The 23945-nt window shown below is 45.0% G+C and overlaps 1 protein-coding gene across 2 annotated transcripts in view; it reads right to left on the reverse strand.

Moving 5' to 3' along the window:
- LOC147712575 (bile acid receptor-like) overlaps nucleotides 1–23945 on the reverse strand; it is a 632915-nt gene that overhangs the window by 219016 nt on the left and 389954 nt on the right. For both annotated transcript variants that reach the window (XM_086923275.1, XM_086923276.1), the window contains one exon: nucleotides 20400–20501. In XM_086923275.1, coding sequence (XP_086779401.1) covers nucleotides 20400–20501 — 102 coding nt within the window. The remainder of the gene's footprint in view (nucleotides 1–20399; nucleotides 20502–23945) is intronic.

Genomic DNA, 23945 nt, shown 5'->3' on the forward strand with positions numbered 1-23945 from the left:
ACTCAACCACTTTATTTCATAATCACTACAGCACTGTTCGCCACTCACCATCTCGTTGATCACTAATGCAATATCCAGTGGTTCTCCTCCGGATGGAGGAAGCATACAACAAAAACAAAACCCAATGATGATGCTGTCACATTTTTAATATAGGGCGGAGAACCAAGATATACCGCCTCGTGATTTGAGTACGTGATTGAGGGTTTTTTATTGACAACTTGGACAATTATTGCAAACGCTAGTTACTCAGGTCAATTGATCCATTCTTGATTGATTTTGAATGCCTGCTGAGGCTGCCTTCTGAGTATGGCTTTTTTAGGGTATCCCATTGAACCTGGGGTAGTTTCCCAGCCCAAGCCATTCGGATCAGGAGTGTTCAGAGACTTCGAAATATTGACTTCGGCAATGAGATTGGCACATTCGCATAGAGGAAAAGAAAACTTGGTAGAACAATCATTTTCATTAATGCTATGCGGCCTAAAAGTGACAGGGTAGTCTAATCCATTTTTCAATGGATTCTGTGAGATGCTGTATTGTATGTCCATAGTTTTCTCGCATGACAACTACAGGGTCTGTGTGTATTTGAATTCCCAAGTATCGTATGGGGTCCATGATCCACTCTATTGGGTATTCGACTTGGACAGGGTCAGTATTAGGAGTGAGAGGAAATATGATTGATTTGTGCCAGTTAATTTTGCAGGCCGGAGTGTTGTCCAAAACTCACTTCTTCTCGCGACATTGGCGACAGGTTGTGTTCTGGGTTGTGCATATATAGAAGTCTATCATCTGCATATGCAGATATTATCAGATTGTGTTGCGGGAACCATAAGCCTCGGGTGCGTTATATTCCCGCATAACACAGGCCAGTGATTCTGCTATTAGTTCATATAACAGGGGGAAAGAGGGCAACCTTGTCTGGTGTCTCTAGTAATTGCTGTTGATGAAGAGAGTAGTCTATTAACATGAACTTGTGCTGAGGGTTGTGCGTACATTACCTCAACCAGCTTTAGAAACACTTCTCCCACTCCAACCCGTCTCAACAACGCAAAGAGGAAGTTCCATTCGACCAAGTCAAATGCCTTTTCTGCATCTAAGAAAAGGGGCGCATCTAGAATGTTCTGATCTATACGTGTGATGGTGACAAAAAGAGTTCGCAGGTTGCATGTGATGGAGCGTCCCAATACAAATCCTGTTTGTTCCAGACCCACTATTCCCGGCAGCAGGGGTGCCAGCCTATTTGCTAAGATATTGGCAAATAATTTGGTGTCTATGTTGAGTAATGTCAGTGGTCTGTATGAAGAACACTAATCTGGTGGTTTACCCGCTTTTAGGAGAGTTACCAAAGTAGCCTCAACCATATAGGTTGGCATTATGCCCTCGCTTGACATTTCTTCGAACAGATTCATCAGACGTGGATTCAACCACAGGTTTTGTAAAAGGCGACTGTCTGGCCGTCCGAGCCTGGCACTTTGTCTTTAGGCATATCTTTTGGAGCTGCTGGGATTTCTGTTGGGTTGTGTGGGGCCATGAGTCTCTCCCTATCAGTGTTGGATAGCCACTTCATTGCAATGTGGTCAAGATAATCTTCCGCACTGGAACCAGGTGTAGTGTATAGTTCACAAAAATAGTTTTGAAATTCCTCCACTGTTGGGTGCACTGCTAACTAGTTCCCCTCTTTCACTGTGTAACAGCAACACATCATTGCCCCCTCTGCTAGGTCACCTCAGTGCTGCTAGTGTGGTGGGCCTCTCTCCCTCTGCATATACCCTAGCTGTGGCATATTTCCCTAAGTGTGTAATCTCCATGTTTGCCAATTCGTAAAATTTGTCTATCTTTGCCCTGATTTAAACTAAGAAACTGGGTTCTGTACTTCCCTGTGCTTGACTCCACAATCCCTTCAGTTTTTTCCCACTTTCTGCAGTTGTATTCTGATGGAGCAGACCACCCCCCATGTTTTGAAATTGTTATACCTCGAATATATATCTTAAATGTCTCCCAGATGGTGCCCATGTTGGGGACGCTTCCTAGGTTGGTGAGGAAGAATTCCCCCATTGCTTTTTGTTAATTCTTCGCGAAATACAGAGTCTTGCAATGAGTATTGTGGAAATTGCGAGGAGAGGACTCTGGGCTACGTGTTTCTAATTGACATGCACAGTCTGACTGGCAAGTGGTCTGAGTATGTTGCAGCATGTGCTCGTATTCACAGATAAAGGGCAACAACTCGCATGAGGTTAACCAATAACCAATGCGTGCATGCATATCGTGCAAAGAGGAATAGTGTGTGTATTCTTTGCCCAATGGTGAACGGTGGCGCCAAACATCTACCAGCCCATCTGCTTCGACTATTGCAGCTATAGCTCTTGCGGTCATTGAGGGTCGTTTGGGGGGTCCTTTAGATCTATCTAGGTCAGGACATTGTTTGCAATTAAAATCCACTTCTCAGAGTTGAGGATTATGCGCATATTTTGTGAGTTTACCATGTAGTGAGCGGTAAAATTGCGGGTTGTCGTAATTGGGCCCGCAAATGCTGACTATTAGCACATTAAAACTGTCTTTACTGCATCTAGCTAATGTGTATCTTCCCTTCGGGTCTATTTCCACTTCCCATACTAGTAACCCAGTGCCTCTACGTATCCAGATCAGCACTCCTCTTGAATGTGTAATGAAGCCTGCTGCTGTACATGTACCCTTCATTCTGCCCTGCGTTAGTAGGCTGGTGGGAGGTGCTGGATGTGTCTCCTGCAGTATGGCCATGTCTATGTGGCGCCTTTGCAAATACGCTACCACCCTGCAGAATTTACAGTGATCATTTAGACCTCTAACGTTGCATGACATTAATTTTAACAAGGTGCCGACATTTACTGGCGATCCATGGTTACTTTTAATCTTGTAGGATATAGCATAGGGTAGTCTATGTTGAGCCCTCTGAGTTTGCACTTCGTGGGCATGAACTCTGTCTACGCCTCCTGGATGAGTGGTGTTTAGTCGGGAAGAGTGACAGTTCAGAGCCTTCGTACCTATGCAACCAGAACTCCCTTGACTGTCTCAACTCAGCATTTCTAGCTATCTACGTAATTTAGTAGCCATGCTATCAGAAGCCATGGGGCTTCGGGGCCAGAGTGCGAAGTGCGCGCGCTATGAAAAACACAGAGGAAAATGCTTTGCATTCGGGGACAGTCGCAAGTAGTTACTTGGTAATTTGTTCCATGTTTCCCATCTCTGTGGATTCTGGCAGTTAGATAATTCATAGATTATTGTGCCTAGATTGCGCCTCCTGGTCCTCAGTTATAAAATGCTCTGCATTTTGTTTGTTTTTGCTCACAGATGCATGCGATTCCTTCAGGATAGTTAGGACAGTCGCGGGTGTCAGGTGCGGCGGGCTGAGGCACCTACCACATTCCCTCAGGCTGAATCCGAACTACATTTTCTGTGATACCCGGCCGGGTGCATGGGTATGTCCGTCAGAGCATGCACGCAACCGGCGTGCGTAATCTTTTCCGGTTCAGGATTCCAGCACCGGACTCGGCAGTGACGGGTGCTCAGGTTGTTCTCTACTGGATGTTCAAGAGAGGACCCTCCGTTCCCCCTCCAGGTATCAAATCATTTCTTCAGCTTGTGAGCAGGGCTCTGCTAACACGCACTGAGGGAAGACAGGTGTCTTCACGTTTTGCTCCATTTACGATTACCTCATGGTGTTGGATTCGAGGTAATCGTTTGTGTGTTATCTTTGTGACTGTTCTGCAGGCTGCTTCCTGCTGATGTCTAATTTATCTAATGCCTTGGGCAATTGAAAAAACAGGACTTCACTTAGGAAGGATCTCTTTAGTATTCTCCATAGGGTGACATAACCTTGTGGGGAATAGTTGCCTTTTTCCGTTTTGGTTTTGATCTTGTCAAGTTTCCTTTACTGCCTTTCATTTGTGACTTACTTTGGATTTGCGTTCAGGTGAACGCGAAGAGTTCTTTGTTGAATCTGGATAAGGTTAAGTGGTGCAAGACTTTGATATTATTTCAGTGCTGAACTCACCCTAGGATCGTGTCCTTTCCAGTTGCTTCCATGATGCTTGTGGTATGTTTAATGGGTGATCATCTATCCGATCTGAGGTTGATGTTTTGGGCATGTATGTATGAGACAGATTAGAGGTAATCATTTGTGTTCTTGTTTTTAGCAGAAAACAAGGAAGAAACTATTGGATTTCTTTTGTCCAGATGGAAGTTCTTCTCTATAGATGATGTTTATACATTTAAAGGTAGACAGCATTCCTGGCATATAGCGAGACTAATGAGTGTAGACAGCTTAAAATGTAAGTACTAATGTGTTTTCTTTCACAGCTTCCTATTCCCTGCAGTTTCCTTCCCTACTCCCTATCCCTCGCTTGTCCACTTCACCACTCTATGTATATATACTAAACCATAGAGTTGGAGATGTCAGGAGGTGACCATTTTGAGCAGCATTCTGGTTCTGAGATGTTCACATTCGCTGGAAACTGACAGCGGGTGCTCGCCTAGGCTGCAGCCATCTTGGAGACAGGCAAGCTCCGCACCCTTCGCTCGACTGGAATTGGAGGCGTAGACGGGGTAGCGCTGTGAGTACCCACACCCTTGTGCAGTGTGCCACGGCTGTGTCGGCTGGATGGCGTCTGCACGTGCCAAGAAAGTATACTTTCCCCTGTTTGCAAAGCTTGGAGGCTCCCAGGATGGAGAGATCCAAAGGGCAGCTGGTAGAGCAACCTCGCCGCCCGGGTAGGAGCTGAAGGCTCGGTCACACGCTTCTATATGAAGACCCTCTTTTCCTCCTTGAGAAATGACATTCTAGCAGTAAAGAGAGACCTACCAAGAGAATTGCAGGGACTCTGGAAGGAGGTGATGGACATAGCAGAGAGAGTGAATGACCTAGGCAATCGTGAGACCTTCCAGGACAAGAAACAAAGCAATTGCAGCAAGAAGTAATTTGTCTCTTCGATCAGCAACTGGATGTGAAGGCCCATGCAGGAGACCTCAAAAACGGCTTTAATATCCGCATATGGGGGGGCCCCACATAAGGCAGAGGAGGACAATATCGAAGCCTACATAGCTCTGCTTGCCCAGATATTAGGGGATACGCCAGCATCCGAGATCTGCTTGGACATTACCCACGGGGAGATTGATGGGGTCTTGGAGCAACACGGCCTCAGGACATCCTGACCTGCATATATAATTTCTCTTTGAAGGAACGGATCCTTCTGGTGGCCCGAGCTTCGCCACCTATAACGTTCGGTGTGCATACCATGCACTTGTTTCAGGACCTCGCAGCCTCTACCCTCCAGTAGCAGTGGGACCAACTCTATACATTCCGCTCCCTGGCGGTGGCGTGCAAACTATTTCAGATCGAGGTGCAGGAGGAGGTGAGACTGGGAGCAAAGACAGGAGGTCGTAGAGATGATGGGCGCCAGAGATGTAGGCAGATCCCTGCCCGATGAGGGAGGCCAGGCCGGGCAATGCTGTATTCGCTTCAGAGAGGCTTTGTAGTCAAGGATCCCGCCTTAGAATTTTGCAGCTTGATTTATGGGGTTGCTGCAGGTGGTTGCTGGGTGGTCAGATGTGAGAGGGACCGAGTTAAATTTGTAGGAGAAGGCTACAGTCACCTACTGTGTTTTTTTCCACTGGACGAAGACTGAATCCTTTGGTCCCCTTCTCATTCCAGGGACATTGGGGGTTCATCGTTTTGTTGCAGAGTTGGTTACGGGGTGCTCAAGATGAAGTATCAGTCTTTGTAGCTTTCTAAGTACTAGTCACTATGGTCGGGAGGGTGGGGGAGGAACGGGGGAGCTGAGAACTGGTTATCCAGGTGAGCGCTGTCTAACATGGCATCGTTAGTGAATGTTTTGAGGGTTCTGACCCTCAATGTTAAAGGGCTTAATAATCCTGTCAGGAGGGGGCTATCCTCTCTTACCTAGAACATACTCAAGCTGATGTCTGCTTATTGCAGGAGGCGCATCTTCAGGCCAGTGACTGGCAAAGACTTAAATCCAGAGCTTTTCCCCAGCAGCTCTTCTCTCCTCTAGCCCGCAAGTTGGCTGGGGTGGCGCTGCTTTTCTCACGCTGTTTCAGAGGGAAAGTGGAGATTAAAAAAAGCTGAAATTAAAGACTGCCTTCTGGGGTATTGCATTCATTTTGGACCTCACTCCTTGATTATAGGTTCTGTCTAGGCTCCCAATCAAAGACAGGAACAGTTTTTACACAGGGTGGTAGCAGACATTATGTCGACACAAGACTTATAAGTGGTCCTTGGGGGGGATCTGAATTTGATTTTTCACAGCGAGGTGGATCGCTCGACATAGAGGCAGGGGGACAGGAGCTGTTACCACAGGGGGCATCTGGTTACAGGAGATGGGCCTCAGGAATCTCTGGTGAGATAAACACCCAGTAACGTGGGACTACACTTTTTACTCCCACGCACACAAATCAAATGCTAGATTGGATAACTTGTTAGGCTCCCTGGAGGTGCAGGCAGCGACTACCTCAGTAGAGATAGAGCCCCGCTCGTTTTCGATTCGCTCCCCTGTCCTGTTGAACCTCACCCTATCACATACCAACACCACTACCCGCACTTGGTGGATGTGTGAAACCCTCCTGCACAGGCCAGAAGTAGTTAGGCAGATGGAAAGGGCGATAGAGGACTACCTTAAGGTCAATGATATCGTGAATTTACCAATCACTATGGTTTGGGACTCAATGAAAGCCGTAATGAAGGAGAATTCAATTTCTGCTGCAGATAATAAATTGAGGCGGGACCAGTGTACATGACAGCAGGTACGGGAGCGTGAGCATACCCATCCATGAATTGGGGCTCCTAGAGTGTGGTGTCAATTGGAGTACATCGTTCAAAATCATTAAGCAATAAGGGGAAGTTCTAGGCATGTGTTGTGAATGACAAGGGTAGGGTTATGAGGTATATCGAGGGTTTAAACGCCAGGATGGGTACCTGTGGACAAGAGTGCAGAATAAGGTTGGGTTACCTATATATATATTTTTAAGAGCTGGTACAGACAGTTTTGTTGTTATAAACGATTTTGTTAGAGGGAGAACGCTGAATTGTGTTAACTAATATAATGAGGTATATGCACATATAGCTTTTTAAAAATGGCATTTTAATACATTGTTCTTTTTACTTATAGTCAACCCCTGAAGAAGGGCCACACATTGGCCCGAAATGCATTGGGTACAAGAAGTTCTGTGACTAAGGATGTATTTTGTATGCGACACGTGCTCAGAAAAAGGCCCGGATGGGCATATCTGCAGTACAAGAAGCTGTTCAAATGCTACTGCATCTAACGCATGATTGTCTACAAGAAATAAAATCTACTCTTTAAATTAATTTGGAAAACTCTGGAATGATTATTTTGGCAAAAGTGGACATTTTCGTTGACAAAAATGGTGAACGATTTAACAAGCTGTGTACCGGATAGGAGTGGATACTTCTCTCCTTGTTTCTGATGTTGTATATAATATGGGATACCAGGGTGGATCCTGTTGTCCTGGTTGCACGCTAAACTACACAAAGCAATTAATGGAATACGAACATGAAAAAGAGAAATTTTGAAACTTTTGGTGTGCGCTGTAACTTTGTTTTCGCGTCAACTGGAGTCTGCCAGAAAACAGCTAGCTGGGTTAGACCTGGACAGCACAGAGTATTTGATCCTTTGTATCAAACATTCCTTCTATGTGGGGGGGAAATAAATGGGGGGGGGGAATAAATGCGGGAGATTGCTAGCGAATAAACTCAAGGGGCAATGCCAGGCCACCACGGTTGATGCCTTGTTGGCGGAAGAGGGAGTCCTTGTTGAGGGAGCTGACCAGGTAGCGGCGAGGTTTGGGTCCTTTTATAGAGACCTTAACTCAGTGCATTATCTCCCCTCCTAATATCCTAGCTTATCTTTGAGGCCCTAGGCTGACTCACTTAAAGGAAGAGCAAGCAGCAAGCTTAGATAGCCTGATTAGGATAGAAGAGGTAATCTCAGCGATCTCGAGGCTGTAGCCCCATAAGTCACCTGGCCCAGGCAGCTTCCTGGCAACTTTCTAGAAAGCCGTCTGCTCATCCGTGGCCCCTCTCCTCACCAGGGTGTTTCCCTCCATCACAAGCTCGGCCTCGCTCCCCCCTCGAAGACCGAGGCTTCCATAGTAGTCTTACTGAAACCTGGCAAAGACAAGAGACAGTGCGGGTCCTATCATCCGATCTCCCTCTTAAATGTTGATGCAAAGTTGTTCACAGGACTTCAGGCGGCCCCCTCACACCCTTAATGCCTTGGCTGGTAGATCCTAACCAGACAGGGTTTATACCCAACAGACACTGCGCGGACAACGGCAAACAGATTTTACACCTTATAGACAAAGCTACCTGAACCCAGCACGATGTCATGCTGTTCTCCATTGATGCAGAGAAAGCGTTTCACCGCGTTCATTTGCCCTACTTGGACGAGACATTGGTACACTTTGGCCTAGGAGAATGGTTCCAAGCCTGGGTGCTCAGTGGCTACGGGATGCAGAGGGCTTCAGTTAGAGTTAATGGTAGAAGCTCAGACCTCTTTTCCATCTGACGGGGCATGCAGCGGGGGGCACCCTATCCCCTTTTCTATTTGTATTCTATATTGAGCTGTTCGCCCATAGGGTGTTAGGGACAACTCAAAGATGACAGGGGTGCGCTTCGGGGGAGAGAAGCATCTCATCACAATCTATGCAGACAGTGTTATTGTTTCCCTGGATAATCCTAGGGAGGCACTCCCAGGCTTCTTGGAGGAGGTGTAACTTTTTAGTGCAGCTTCGGGAGTTTACATAAATCTAGCTAAATCACAGGCCCTTTGTCTTACTGTTTCACCGCCACCAGGGATTACTTAATCCAGACCCACTCGATCCAGTGGGTGTTGAGAGCCAACTCTTATCTGGGTACCCAACTAGCCCTGACTGTTTCTGGAGTGGTAACTCTTAACTACCAAGACCTGATTGGGAAGAGAAGGCTGACCTGGCATGATGGCAGCTGTATCCCCTCTCATGGTTGGGAAGGATCATTGCTCTCAAGATGACGTTCCTGCCTAAGATTTTGTACATATTCCAGGCGCATCCCCTACAGCCTTCATTGGCGACGCATCAGACCCTACAGGGAGCTCTACAGAGTTTTGTCAGGGCAGGTAAGCGAACCCGGATGAAGCACAAGCGTAGTTGGCGCACACCAGTGGAGGGCGGCCTGGAAGTCCCATGCCTATTACATTATTTTCAGGCCTCACAGCTCAGGTATTTGGTTGAGTGATCTTGTTCTGAGTACGAAAAGGTGTGGTTATTCATGGACAGGACGCTAGCAAGAACAGATTTATGGAAGATTCCATTTCTGGCCTGCATTCACCGCCCAGCGAATCTCTAGCTGTCTTAGATCACCGCACTCACACTGAAGGTCTGGGATATAGTGGTGACTCGAAGGGGCTTCACATCAATTCCCACCCCCTAGCTCCAGTGGTGGGGATTGGAGACTTTACTCCGGGCCTTGACAGCGCCTCCTTTAATGTTTGGCAGAGGACGAGATGTCAGTCTATAGGTAATGTATTGAACGAGGAGGGTCCCATCCCGTTTGAGGCCTTGCGTGCTGAGTTTGAGATCCTGGATGAAGAACTATACCGATATACTCAGATAAGACACTAGCTGAAGCTCCCGGCAATGATGGAGGTGGCACAATGGCACCTGATAAAATTTGAGAGGTGGCTTCTTAGCAGGACTCAGACAGGCGCCTTTTTACCTAATTGTAATAATTGCTGCAGGACAAGGACTCTGTGTCTAAATCTCCTGCACAACTCTAGTGGGAGCTGGAATTGGGCAGACAACTGTCCCCTGGTGAATTGTAGGATGACTATTATCAGGCATGCCACACAGCCTCTCACACTTCCAGTAACAAATCAGCGACGTACTGGTATCTAATCCAATCCGTTTGCATAGAGGGAATTCAACTCATAGTTACCGGTGCTGGAGGCATTGTGACTCCCTGGGGACACTGAGGACACTGGTGGAACTAGATTTTATAAGACATCGACACTCACTTCAATACCCAACTACCCAGATTCCCCTCTTATGTTGTGCTGGGTCTTCCCAACCCACTTTCATACCCACTTAAATCCAGGAGGGGCAAACACATAGCCTAGGCATTGGGGGCAGCACATCAATCTATTTTAGCCCATCTCAGCAGAACTGGTTTCACCGTATTTGGCACCTTTTGGAGATGGAGAGGCTCTCTTTAACACTCACGCAACAAGGGAGCTTATTGAAAGGTTGCCAAGGAATTTGAAGTTGATATTTTCTGGCACTGTTATGGCACAATGTTTTCATTGCTCTGAATGTTGCTTCCATTCTGGTTGTAGGCAGCATGACTCACTCACACAGGAGCTCATGCACTGCACCTACATACTCAGCATGGTTTAAGGAAGCTCGACCCACTCCCTCCCAGGCATCAAACACATATTTACCAGGAAACTCTGAGAAGAGCCTGCCTCCTCCACTGACGGCTGGTGGTGTGTGTGCCTGGTGAAAGCGTGCACTGACGGCTGGTGTTGTGTGTGCCTGGTGAAAGCGTGCACTGACGGCTGGTGGTGTGTGTGTGTGCCTGGTGAAAGCATACACTGACGGCTGGTGGTGTGTGCCTGGTGGAAGCATGCACCGACGGCTGGTAGTGTGTGATGGCTGGTAGTGTGTGTGCCTGGTGAAAGTGTGCACTGACGGCTGGTGGTGTGTGTGCCTGGTGAAAGTGTGCACTGATGGCTAGTGGTGTGTGTGCCTGGTGAAAGCGTGCACCGACGGCTGGTGGTGTGTTTGTGCCTGGTGAAAGCGTTCACTGACGGCTGACGGTGTGTGCCTGGTGGAAGCATGCACCGACGGCTGGTAGTATGTGATGGCTGGTAGTGTGTGTTCCTGGTGAAAGTGTGCACTGACGGCTGGTGATGTGTGTGCCTGGTGGAAGTGTGCACTGACGGCTGGTGGTGTGTGTGCCTGGTTGAAGCCTGCACTGACAGCTGGTGTTGTGTGTGCCTGGTGGAAGCATGCACTGACGGCTGGTGGTGTGTGTGCCTGGTGGAAGCATGCACCAACGGCTGGTGGTGTGTGTGCCTGGTGGAAGTGTGCACTGACGGCTGGTGGTGTGTGTGCCAGGTGAAAGGTGTGCACTGATGGCTGGTGGTGTGTGTGCCTGGTGGAAGCGTGCACTGATAGCTGGTGGTGTGTGTGCCTGGTGGAAATGTGCACTGATGGCTCGTGGGTCGTGTGCCTGGTGAAACCATGCACTGACGGCTGGTGGATCGTGTGCTCAGGGAAAGCGTGCACCGACGGCTGGTGGTGTGTGTGTGCCTGGTGAAAGCATGCACTGACAGCTGGTGGTGTGTGCCTGGCGGAAGCTTGCACCGACGGCTGGTAGTGTGTGATGGCTGGTAGTGTGTGTGCCTGGTGAAAATGTGCACCAACAGCTGGTGGTTTGTGTGCCTGGTGGAAGCGTGCACTGACGGCTGGTGGTGTGTGTGCCTGATGGAAGCGTGCACCGACGGTTGGTAGTGTGTGAAGGCTGGTAGTGTGTGTGCCTGGTGAAAGTGTGCACTGACGGCTGGTGGTGTGTGTGCCTGGTGGAAGCGTGCTCTGACGGCTGGTGGTGTGTGAGTCTGGTTGAAGCGTGCACTGATGGCTGGGGGTGTGTGTGCCTGGTGGAAGCGTGCACTGACGGCTGGTGGTGTGTGTGCCTAGGGGAAGCGTGCACTGACGGCTGGTGGTGTGTGTGCCTGGTAAAAGCGTGCACTGACGACTGCTTGTGTGTGTGCCTGGTGAAAGCAGGAGCATTCACAGTGATAGAAGACACAAATGAAACTGACAAAGAGGAGGGGGAGAAGGGAGGGGGGGTGGGAGCAGAGGAGCATGATTCTCAGTGAAAGAAGACACAAATGAAACTGACGAAGAGGAGGGGAGAAGGGAGGGGGGTAGTGCAAGCAGAGGAGCCTGATTACAGCACTAAAAACACAGATGGCAGCTGTGCACATGCATGAGCTTGTGAACGCTAGCTGTAGGCCAGCAAAAGCCTCTGGTGGCACTTTTAAAAGCCACGTACTAAATGTCTCGAAGAGACAGCACATGATGGATTGGTATGCAGTCCTGAGTGGCTAATTCAAGCATTCCAGTCATCATTTCAATGCAATACCCTAAGTGCAACAGGTATGCCCAGCAATGGGTCCCATGCTCCCTGTGCCACTGGAACCAAGCTCCACCCAAATGTAGAGCCTAACTAGGGAAAAATGGTCTTGGGTTGCTTCAGTCTGGATCTTTCCTATTGGAGCAGAACCAAGGCTGATTGCATATTGCTGGATCTTATCTGAGGTGGCACTGTGGCCTCAATTAACTACTAATGGATAGGATTAATTCATGCATTCCATCCATCACTTTTTTCACTTCAGGTGCATTGCTTCCTTTATCAGGGCATTCAATTAAACACAGCTCCACCGCAGCACAGTTTACAGAGCTGGCATCACAACATCATTACATTAGTAAATTATGAATTATATAACAATGCCACTCAACTTTTTATAATTATAGGTTCCCTCCATAACTCCATCATTTCTCCTCAGACCCCGTTTCTGCATAATCAGACAACCTGATTCTTTGAAGGATCTTTGTCATGTGTCTTGGGTCTGATGCATACCCTCCTTAGGTCCTAATAAACATACAAATGGGGACCGTGTCTTTTCAAATGTATGTATTTTGTCGTAAATTAGCATTGCTGGTTTTTCCATCATACAAATACAATGTTATCAACTCTCGCAGTTCTGGGAAAAAGCCCTGGTTCGGATGGAATGGCAGCTGAATTTTATAAAGCTTTTTATGAAAAGTTATCGCCCTACCTCCTGCATTTATTTGCTGAGTAATGTCTCTGTTCCTAATTTTTCAACTGAAGCTTTAACTTTACATAAGCCAAATAAAGATAACTATATCACTAATAATTCAGAAGTGTAAAATGTATGAAAATATATTAGCAAACAGATTATCTGATGACGGGCTCTCCAGCCTTTTCTGTAATAAGAACTGCTTACTTCCACCCAATCTAATAATACCATTAATGTTGTAGTAGTGAATACATCAGACAATATTACTTTAGTTGCTACCATATGCAAGAAATGCCAAAACAATCACCTCAGTTTATCAGGCAGTATGCCAACAGTATTGTGAAAAAGGCTTTGTCAATGTGGAATGCCTCTACATTGGTAATTGTGGCACCAGGACTTTTTTGGAAGTTGAAAATCTGCAGGGGGGCAAAACTGCAGGCTGTAGCCAACCGGGGTTCCATGAGGCTGTTTCCCCCTCTGAAAAGGAGCCACCGAACAGGAGTTGCTGCTACAAAGAAAAACGTAGTGGGAGTAATTGCAAAGTCAGGCCGACAGGCCATACGTATTGGACAGATTGGTGAGCAGATAGTTTCCAGTCTCCTGTCGGTCCTCAGGCCACTGTTTGGTGCAACATTTTCTGCGTCCCAGGATTCTATTTTTGGCTTTTTGGGCACCGTAAGTTTTTTTAAGGGTCCAGGACTGGGTGGGCACCACTTGGAGGGCATGATTCACTTCAGGCAGGGCCCAGCTGCAGATTTCAGGTTGTTGGAGATCTAGGTCAGAACAGGAGGCCAGCCAACTAGCCCAGTGAGTCACTCCTGGTAGTCCTGGGATCAAGATGTTAGACAGGCCTCAAGCAGCTGGGCAATGCTCTGAGGGTACAAGGCAGGCTTCAAGTAGCATAGCAGTCCTCTGGTAGCAGCAGGGCCAACCTCTGAGGTACAAAGCTACACACAAGCATCAGAGCAGTTCTCTGAAATACAAGGCAGTCTTTCTGGAGGTCCTCTGCAGGTCCAGTCTTGTCTTAGGGTCCAATATTCATAAATAGTACCAACCTGTGAAGTGGGAGAAACTTTTAGATTTTCACCATACATCTGGTCCTGGAATTTGCTTCCTCCCCTGCCCAGGCTCGAAGAGGTTTAGAGTGACGAATGGGCTGGTGTCAAGTTATTTCGGAGGGTGCTTAAGCAACCCCTTTGAAATGTGAGTGGGGCAATGAACAGCCCAGCCCTGCCATCCTGGTTGAATGTCCCATCCTGCCAGCATCTAGTCCCCCTTTGTTTCACTGGAATGAATCCACAACTGTCAACTGCTAACAGTCATATGACCCAGGATACAGGATGCAGGCACCAAATGGTTAGGATAAGAAATTGCCAACTTTCTAAAAGTGAAATTTTCAGAATTGGGACTTAAAATCCGACTTAACATCAAAGATGGTTTTAAATCACAATCTTGACTTTTCTACTTGTTCTCTGGCAAAGGTTAGCACTTATTACATGTAATAAGAAACCCCAATGTATCCTATTGGAGAGGTAGGCCTCACAGTAGTGAAAAACAAATGTAAGAGTTTTTCACTATCAGGACATGTAAAACTTAAAAGTACATGTCCAACTATTTAAATACACTGCGCTCTGCCACACGGGATGTTTAGGGCCTACCTTAGGGGTGACTTCTATTATTAAAAAATTTAGGTTTAGGCCTGGTAAAATATTTATTTTGCCAGGTCTAATTGGCAATTTAGAACTGCACACTGGCTGTCGTGGCAGGCCTGAGACATTTTTAAAGGACTACTTATGTGTGGTGCTGGCCTACCTGTAGCATTTAATTTACAGGCACTGAGTACATGTTGTACTGCTTTAACAGGGACTTATAATGAAATTAAATGTGTCAATCAGGTGTAGCCCACTCATACCATGTTTTAAGGAGTGAGCACAATCACGTTAGTACTGGTTAGCAGTGGTAAAGTGCATAGAGTCCTAAAGACAAAAACAAATTTCAGCAACACGATGTGAGTAGGTAAAACATTTGGGGGAAAATTACCTTAAGGGTTGTCAGGTATAACAAATATATTTTGGAAATTCAACCACTTTTCTCCAAACATCCGATTATGAGTTCTGAAAATACACATATTTTCGTCTCAAATAATCACTTTTTAACTTTGTTATACATATATTAACTAAACCAAGCAAAATATTTTTATTTAGTAGGCTGGGCTGCACACAAGCAAGCTACTTATAGGTAGCTGGAGAGCTACCAGTATCTCATGAGCTAATCGTTTGAGAAGCCTGATCTAAAGGAATGAGCCCTATAATTCATCCTGACCTTGCTGGTTTTATCTTCATACAATACTTGACTAAAAATGATGGCCCAATGTTGGGTAAATACGTTAACATACTATACTGCTCCCCATGACGGGCCTGCCATGTGGACCTTCTCTCGGTCACCCATATGGACCTACACTGTTTTTGCAGTGTGTTGCACTGGACTCAGTAGGAGAGAGCTCCTACTGGTAAAACCCCGCACTTGGAGTGAGACCTGGCTCAGAGAGACAGTCAGCCTGTCGGGCTTTAAAGCATGGACCACTATAAGCATTTTAAAATAGAGAATGTGTCAGAATGCACCCATATGAAAATGTTTGAGCAACTATTGCCAGATTTCTCACTACACAGGTCAGTAAAAGTCTAGGATGGATGCACAGCCATTTAATTCAATTTATGAAGGTTAGGTTCTCCGTGGGTGGCGTTATCACCTCTAAAAACGCCTTCGAATAACAGTAAGATATGTGATTCCAGTGGGTCACTGGGACCATCCCCTTGGGAACACTATTTTCTCCTCTTATAATCAGAGGATTCCACACAGTTTATTCAGTTTATAACTTCATTTATTTGTAGATATTCTCTTTTTTCAACGAATATTAATTAAAGCATATTCAATGACTTGTAGTTTCACATTTTTCATCAATGAGGCATCATTATAATACATGATATCCAATGCATTTCGGGCTGCATTTCAAGCCCTTCATCAGGGAATGACACTGTAGAGAAAAACATATGAATGTCACTTAGTTCTCAAAATAAAACATACGTTCTTATGACATGTAAAAGTAACAGCAACCTAAATGATAGAATTGTTTGTTTGTTACATTGGTAATAGCATACAAAAGAACTGATGAATGAAATGGTAACTTACATGCCTGTCTTTCAAGGTTCTAAGCTTTAATGCTGGGTAAAACTAAAAGAAAAAGTGCAAGGAATAAGTTGACTAGTTCAACGAGGTTGTAGGATACAACGTAGCAAGAAGGGTTTGTTTTGAGCAAACTAACCTAATGTTCGAAGAGCGAGGGTTTGAATAACCAAGAACATGGCTTCTATGTCGTTCTTTACTTCTTTCTGCAACGTTGTTGCGTTGGGTTTGTGTTTTCAAACGTGATCGTGATCACGTGATGGATGAAAACTGAAAAAGGACTCTGGTCCGACAGGCTCTTAAGGAAGCTCTAATTTGGTAAATATTAGAAATTATGACAATAAGAAAAAAGGTCGTTTACATGATAAGGACCAAAAATTACTCGATAATTTAAAATTCTTCGATAATTAAAAAATTCTAAAGTATGGGATCTCTTATGACAGTCGAGAACCGAGGTGTGTAAAAAGAATAGAAGATGGTGTAGTGTTCTAGTGAGGTGAGCTATGTGACGACTCTATCAGAATAAGTGCTAGGGGAGTATGTTGTATTGTGAATGTACAGTGTAAACATACACAGGGGTGCCAAGGTAAGGCACTGGAGCAAATTTAAAATTTATAAATTATAGGTAGCATGAAAATTCTATCCTTTCATTGAGTCCAAAAGGTTTTTGAGTACACAGTCTATAAATCCATGAATTCTCTCTTTGAAGTAGATATTTGGTATTGTCTCTACCTTCTATCTTTTTGATGTTTTCTAGAATCAGAAATTTCAGTTGTGCAATATTGTGTTTTGATTCCATAAAATGCATTGCAACTGTGGATTTCACATTCTATAGGCGTATGTTCGATTTGTGTTCTGTAATTCTCACTTTGATGCGACGTTCCGTCTTGCCAATGTATAGTTTGCCACACGGACACTTTAGAGCATATATTACATTGGACGAATCACAGGTTGCGTTGACTCTTAGCTTGATTTCCTGACCTTTCATGGGATGGTTGATTTTATTGCCTCTAATGATGTTATTACAATGTCCACAATTGTGGCATGGTTTAGTTCCATTATAGATTTCTATTGTGGACGTCCGTGGTTGGATCATTTCCCCTATGTTTTTTGTTCTGGTGAATGCAAATAACGGTGGGTCTTTAAAACAGTTATTGAAATCAGGTTCCTAGGTGAGCATTTGCCAATGTTTAAGTATAGTCTTTTTAAATTTGTAACTTGATGTTGAAAACTTAGATATGGCAACTATCCTGGTTTGCTCTCTTGATTGACTCGGTTGTAGCAAAGACCTTCTGTCTCTTTGTTCAAGTTTTTGTTTGGATTCTTCCATGATATGTTCTGGGTATCCTCTCTGTTTAAATTTATTCTCCATCTCCGTTATTCTTTTTTGCAGCACAATGGGTTCAGACGTGATTCTTTTTATTCTGGCCATCTGAGAAAAAGGTAAAAATCTCTTTAGGTTGTGTTCGTGGAAACTGCTATAATGGAGCATATTGTTTCTATCTGTACTTTTGATGTAAAGATCAGTTTCAAGTCCGTTATGTGTGCAGTTCACTCTAACATCTAGGAATGTGATGGTGGTATTGGATATTTCCCAGGTTATTTCATCCACTTGATTGAACTCTGTCAAAGCTTCATGTAGTTCTTCTTTGGAACTTGACCAAATTATGAAGATGTCATCGATATATCGAATGAAAAGTTTTAAATTCTTACGCCATTGCGTTTTAGAAAGTATATGTTTTTCTTCATAAGACTTCATAAAGAGATTCGCATATACCGGCGCTGTTGAATTGCCCATGGCAGTGCCAACCAATTGTAGGTACCACTTGTCATTATATCTGAAATAGCTTTGGTATAAGGAGAAGAGCATTAACTCCATTAGAAATGTTTGAAAGTTCACATCCAGGTCTGTGCTCATGAGGGCATTTTCTATTGCTTCTATACCCATGGAGTGGGGTATACTTGTATATAATGAACTTACGTCTGCTGTGCATAGTGTTATTGGTTCATCAGGTTCAATTTTGATGGTTTCTAATTTCAATATGAATTCAGTAGTATCCTTTATGTATGTCGCCATGTTTTTGACTAGAGGTTGTAAATATTTATCTAGTAGTTGTCCTACGGGCTCGTGCATACTGCCCCTGGTGGATACTATTGGTCTTAAAGGTGGGTCCAATAAATTTTTGTGGATTTTTGGAACCATGTTTAGTGTGGGACTTTTTGGATTGTCTTTCAGTAGGAATTTCTTCGTCCTGTCATTGATCACACCCATCTCATATGCTTTGTCTATGATAATTTTTTACGTTTTGTGAAAATTCCATAGTTGGATTTTGTTCAAGTCTCATATATGTGTTAGTGTCATTCACATGTTCCAATACTTTTTTTTCATATTTCTCTCGATCCATTATAACAATTGCACCACCTTTATCTGCTTTTGTGCAGATGATTTTTTCATTGTTAGATAGTCTTTTGAGGGTGGTTAGATCTTGTTTCAGAAGATGGTGAAACAAGATCTAACCAAAATCAAACATCAACAACACACAAATAAAAATATCACTCAGAAGGATTTGGACACCCTCAAAAATCTATCTAACAATGAAAAAAATCATCTTGCATGTAAGTTACCATTTCATTCATCAGTTCTTTTGTATGCTATTACCAATGTAACAAACAAACGATTCTATCATTTAGGTTGCTGTCACTTTTACATGTCATAAGAACGTATGTTTTATTTTGAGAACTAAGTGAGAACTAAGTGACATTCATATGTTTTTCTCTACAGTGTTATTCCCTGATGAAGGGCTTGAAATGCAGCCCGAAATGCATTGGATATCATGTATTATAATGATGCCTCATTGATGAAAAATGTGAAACTACAAGTCATTGAATATGCTTTAATTAATATTCGTTGAAAAAAGAGAATATCTACAAATAAATGAAGTTATAAACTGAATAAACTGTGTGGAATCCTCTGATTATAAGAGGAGAAAATAGTGTTCCCAAGGGGATGGTCCCAGTGACCCACTGGAATCACATATCTTACTACACTACACAGGTCACAATTCAATCAATGGGATGGTGCAGTGAGCTAAAAAACGGTGTTGGATTAAGCCCTGATCTCTTGACTGGGTGAGAGTATTCTGCTTAATTCAGAAACTCTGTCCATCACCACCCCTTGTTGTTTAAATACAATTCAATCAATATCTCGAGTTGCGCCACACCCTCGAATGCACATACAGAAAAGATTGGTTCCCTCCCCCAATTTAGTGCGCTTAAATCCAGCATAACAATGGAAAGGGTACATCAGAAGGTTATCTCTATGCTTTATAGAACCTTATTCAGAAATACTCTATACTATCTGCGGCACACATGTGCTATCTTGGAATTGAATCAGGAGTCGATGGAGGAGGCACACTGGACAGAGGCACAAATGCTCCCCCATGGGTTTGTCATTTTTGTGTGATTCTGTTTAATACAAGTGAAGTATTTTCACAGAGTCTAATACAACCCCCATAGGCTCTGGGAAATGAAAATTGCCATAAGTGTGAAACTGAAATAGACACTTTCTTTTACTCGACATGGTCACAGCCCAGGATTCAGAGGTATTGGTGCAAAGTACATAACACACTAACAGAGGTAGTCCACAGACCTATGGCGTCTGACCCCAAAATAGCACTACTTGGGCTAATTGATGAATGGAGTTGCCGAAGAAGGGCTCTACTTCTCCTTGTATGAAAGCGGAACATAGAGAAATATTGGAGACCCTCCGAGGCACCCACATTGGCCAAATGCATCGGGAGGATGGACTACTGTGGATCAGTGGCTAGAACATTATCAATGGATCTTTGGTTCACACTGATGAAGCTATGAATAGGCAATATGAATACTGCCATTGTTGTTTAGGAAATTGGTGGATTACCAAGTACTCTTGATGTATCAGCAATGAGCAGCTGTGTATTCCCTGTCCTTGTATAAAACCCCAAAAAAAGATTTGTTAAAGACAGTCTGTGGCATGAATTCCTCAATAATTGTTGTATTCTAAATGTACAGCGCCTTGAGACCCTCTGGGTAAGTAGCGCGCTATATAAATGTTATGATTGATTGATTGATTACAACTGAGCATTATGAGAGTCCCCGTTTAGGGGTAATACGAACTATAGAAATGCTGCAGTACAATATGATACAATTGTGAAGGCGAAGGAAGATGACAGAGCCTGCATTGGTTCCAATTTATCTGCAAGACCCTGGCTTTGAAAATGTGCTAAATCGCTTCAATTAGAGCTGTTGCGCAATATATTACATCTAAAGAGTTGTGTTAAAATGTGTGTAGAAGAACTACGTTACCTGTGGTGGTGGTGGTGGAAGTAGGACTATCGTCGCTATGAAACGTTTCTCTGAAGTCTTGAACAACACAACCCTCTGACTGCCCAGAAAATCGCCCGTGAGCTGAAAAAGATGTTAATATTTGAATCATTGGCTTTGACCAGTTGGGTAGGCTTTGCTCCTTTCTTTAGAGAACTTTTCACTTAACATATGCTTCACAATCTGCATCGCTTACAATCATTGTGGCAAGTAACCGACACACGTCATTTTCTAAATTAAAGTGTAATGTTACTTGCATCTGGATAGAAGAAAGCATTTTAACCAAAATATTTGTGACGAACAAGAAATAATTACTCAAAAGAAAAATTGAAAGATTCAACACATTTCATGAACACTGCGGTACTGATAGCAATGTAAGTAAATGACATACACTTAAAGGTTTAATTTGGTATATGCGTAATTAGAAATATTTGTAAGTCATCTAAACACACAGTATTTATGACCATGGATAAGTGTAAAGTGGACATGCGGTCATTTATAAACGTTCTTGTAAATCAGCTCATATAGGCTGAGTGAAAATATGGATGAAGGAAAACAATTACTGTAACACACTGCAATACATTGTAGCATGGGTGTGTCTTAGGGGCAGATGTATCAAGATTCCGATTTGCGAATTCTAAATAGCGATTTTTTGCGAATCGCTATTTAGAATTCGCAAAATGGAATGTATGTACAAAATCGCTATTTTTTAGCGATTCCTTAATATTCTTTATTTGCTAATTTGCATTTTGCGAATTCGCAAATAAAGAATAATTTCCAATGCATTCCTATGGGCCAGGAGGCCCATAGGAATGATAGTGCAATAATTCTCAAATTGCAAATTCGCAATTTGCTAATCGCAATTTGAGAATGATTTCAAGGGTGCAGGGGTGTCTCAAAGACACCCTGCTGCACCCCATAAATTTACATGTGTGTGCAGGTGGCACACATACATGCCCTATGGGCATGTATGTGTGTCACATGCCACCCTCACAAATGCCAAATAGGGCATTTTTAATAGAAATCGCAAATTACCACCAACTACAAGTTGGTGGTAATTTGCGATTTCTTAACACAAATTCGCAATTTCTAAAAGTTACATACATATCATTTAAGGAATCGAAAAAATTGCGATTCCTTAAATGCTGTGGCAAAATAAGGAATCGCAATTTTTTGCAATTCCTTAAATTGCGATTTTTTGTTACATAACAAATCATGCTAAAAGGCAGTTTGCGAGTCGCAAAAGCCTTGATACATCTGGCCCTAAGTTCCTTACATGCTGGATGCAAACTAGAGGCACTTTGCTCCGAAAAATCTTCATTACCTCCTCGTAAGTCTTCCTCGCCACATGACTTACTATGTGAGCTTCAGCTCCACATCAGAACCCTCCAAAGCAAAAGTCTGCCTCCCATGCCTCCCATCCCTTCCCAATATGGCGACCCAAGTCACCCTTGACCTCTATAAGAGGCGGGCCGGCCCAACCCTTCAGCCTGTTTTTTTGGTTCTGCGCAAGTTGACTCTTCAGATGTCTAGCGTTCCGTCATCCGGAAACGGAAGGGCCGGGACGGGAAGCGGAAGGCGGCCATTTTGTGTTGTTGGCGCCGACAGCGAAAGAGATCAGAAGTGGTTCCCGGCGCTCCGGGCAATAAACACATTTGTTACCCCTACAAGGCATCTGTGTGGTAATTTGGGGGCTTCCATAATGGCGACGAGGAATGGGATGTGAAACCCGCCCCCACCCACCGTCAGAAAAGAAAACAAAACCCGAACGCGCGAAGAACAGGATAACGGAGCCAACAGCACACCCGGAGCGTGGCAGTGGACACGAGGCTGTCCCGATCAAAGGCAACAGGACGCCCCAGGCTTGACAGGGATCCGCACAGCAACAGAGGTACGACGACCAGGAAATTACTACCATGGGGGCACCGCAGTCGAGGGGCTAGCGCAGGACATCTGGATAGGGGCACTGATACACAAGGGAGCCCTGCCCACGACGCAGCATACTACCCTCTAAGCAGAGGCCCGGCTCAACACGCTGGCGGCGCAGCACAGACGCGGGGACGAGTCAAGCACCGCGGACACAGAGCAAAGGGGCAGTCAGCAAGCACTCCCAATCATTGAGGGAGCGGCGAAGGGCGGAGCAACAGACAGTGAGCACAGTGACGAGGACACGGACGTACAACTGACGCCGGGGAGCCCACCTGGCAGGCGCATACCTGATCAAGCGGGCCCCAGAGGTATCAACAAGATGGCTACTCAGTCCACCTCCCTCACTCAAATTGTGCCATTTCTTTCGAAGTGTGGTGAGCCAGAAATGCAGTGGGAAGACTGGAAACGGTATTTCCTCAACTACTTGGAAGCCTTGGAAGAAGAGGGTGAAGCACCATTCTCGAGCCCGAGGAGAAAGAAGATACTACTGCACAATTTGGGCCCAGAGGGGATTAGAGTGTATGATACCATTGTCAAGGGCACAAGAGACGCAGCAGACACAGATGTGTTCAGCCATGCCATCGCAGACCTCGATGCGCACTACAGGCCAGTAGTGTGCGTAGCGATCGACAGACACAACTTCTTCCAGAGGAAGCAGAAGAGTGGAGAGTCGGTGGACGAATATGTGGTGGCACTACAGAAGTTAGCCCTGACTTGTAAGTTTGGCACGCTGCATGATGACCTAATAAGAGACTAGATCATTATGCACACGTCCAGCACCCTTGTCCAGGAGAAACTGTGGGTCAACGGAGATGCCCCCCTAAAGGAAGTCTGGGCCTTAGTGGAGAAGGCGGAAATGTCAAAGCGATGCGCGCAAACTGCCAGAAAGGAGGCAGGAGGAACACAGACTGTCTGCAAGATCATGACGCCGGTGAAAGGCGAAAGAGCGAAGCAGAGAGACCAACAAAGGGGCCAAGACAGTAAAATGAACTCCCAAACCAGCCACACAGACCAAAGGACAGGAAGAGGTGGACGCCCGAGCTGTTACAGGTGTGGAAGCATGTCGCATTTAGGTAACGACAAAGCGTGCCCGGCATTCAGGGCGAAATGCTCCTTTTGCAGTATGTTCGGGCACTATGAAAAGGTATGCCGCCGGAAACCCAAGGGGGCCATGGTCAGATATGTAGACCAAGAACAACGAGAAGAAGCAGGGAGGCATGAGGAGGAAGAGGACCTGGAGGAGATCCTCTACATCGACGTACAGATAATGGAAATGGAAGGCGCAGAGTCAGAAAAGCCTAAGCTGAACATGCACATAGGAGGTGTGCCCATAGAGATGATCGCAGACAGTGGAGCGCCCACTACCATAATTCAGAGACGAGTATGGGAGGAGAAATTCGTGTCCAAGATGGAAGAGGAGTTGCGCCCGATGGACTTACGACCGGTCACGTACATGGGGCAAAGGATTCCAATGTTAGGGTACTGCCCCTTGCTGTTTGAATTCAGAGGCCGTCAAGCAAATTGCAAATTGTACATTGCCGAAAAGGGCCCGTCAGTACTCAGCTGGAAGGACCAAGGGGCGCTAGGAATACAGTTGAA

This window comes from Lissotriton vulgaris, chromosome 5, assembly GCF_964263255.1.
Source record: "Lissotriton vulgaris chromosome 5, aLisVul1.2, whole genome shotgun sequence".
Taxonomy (NCBI): Eukaryota; Metazoa; Chordata; class Amphibia; order Caudata; family Salamandridae; genus Lissotriton; species Lissotriton vulgaris.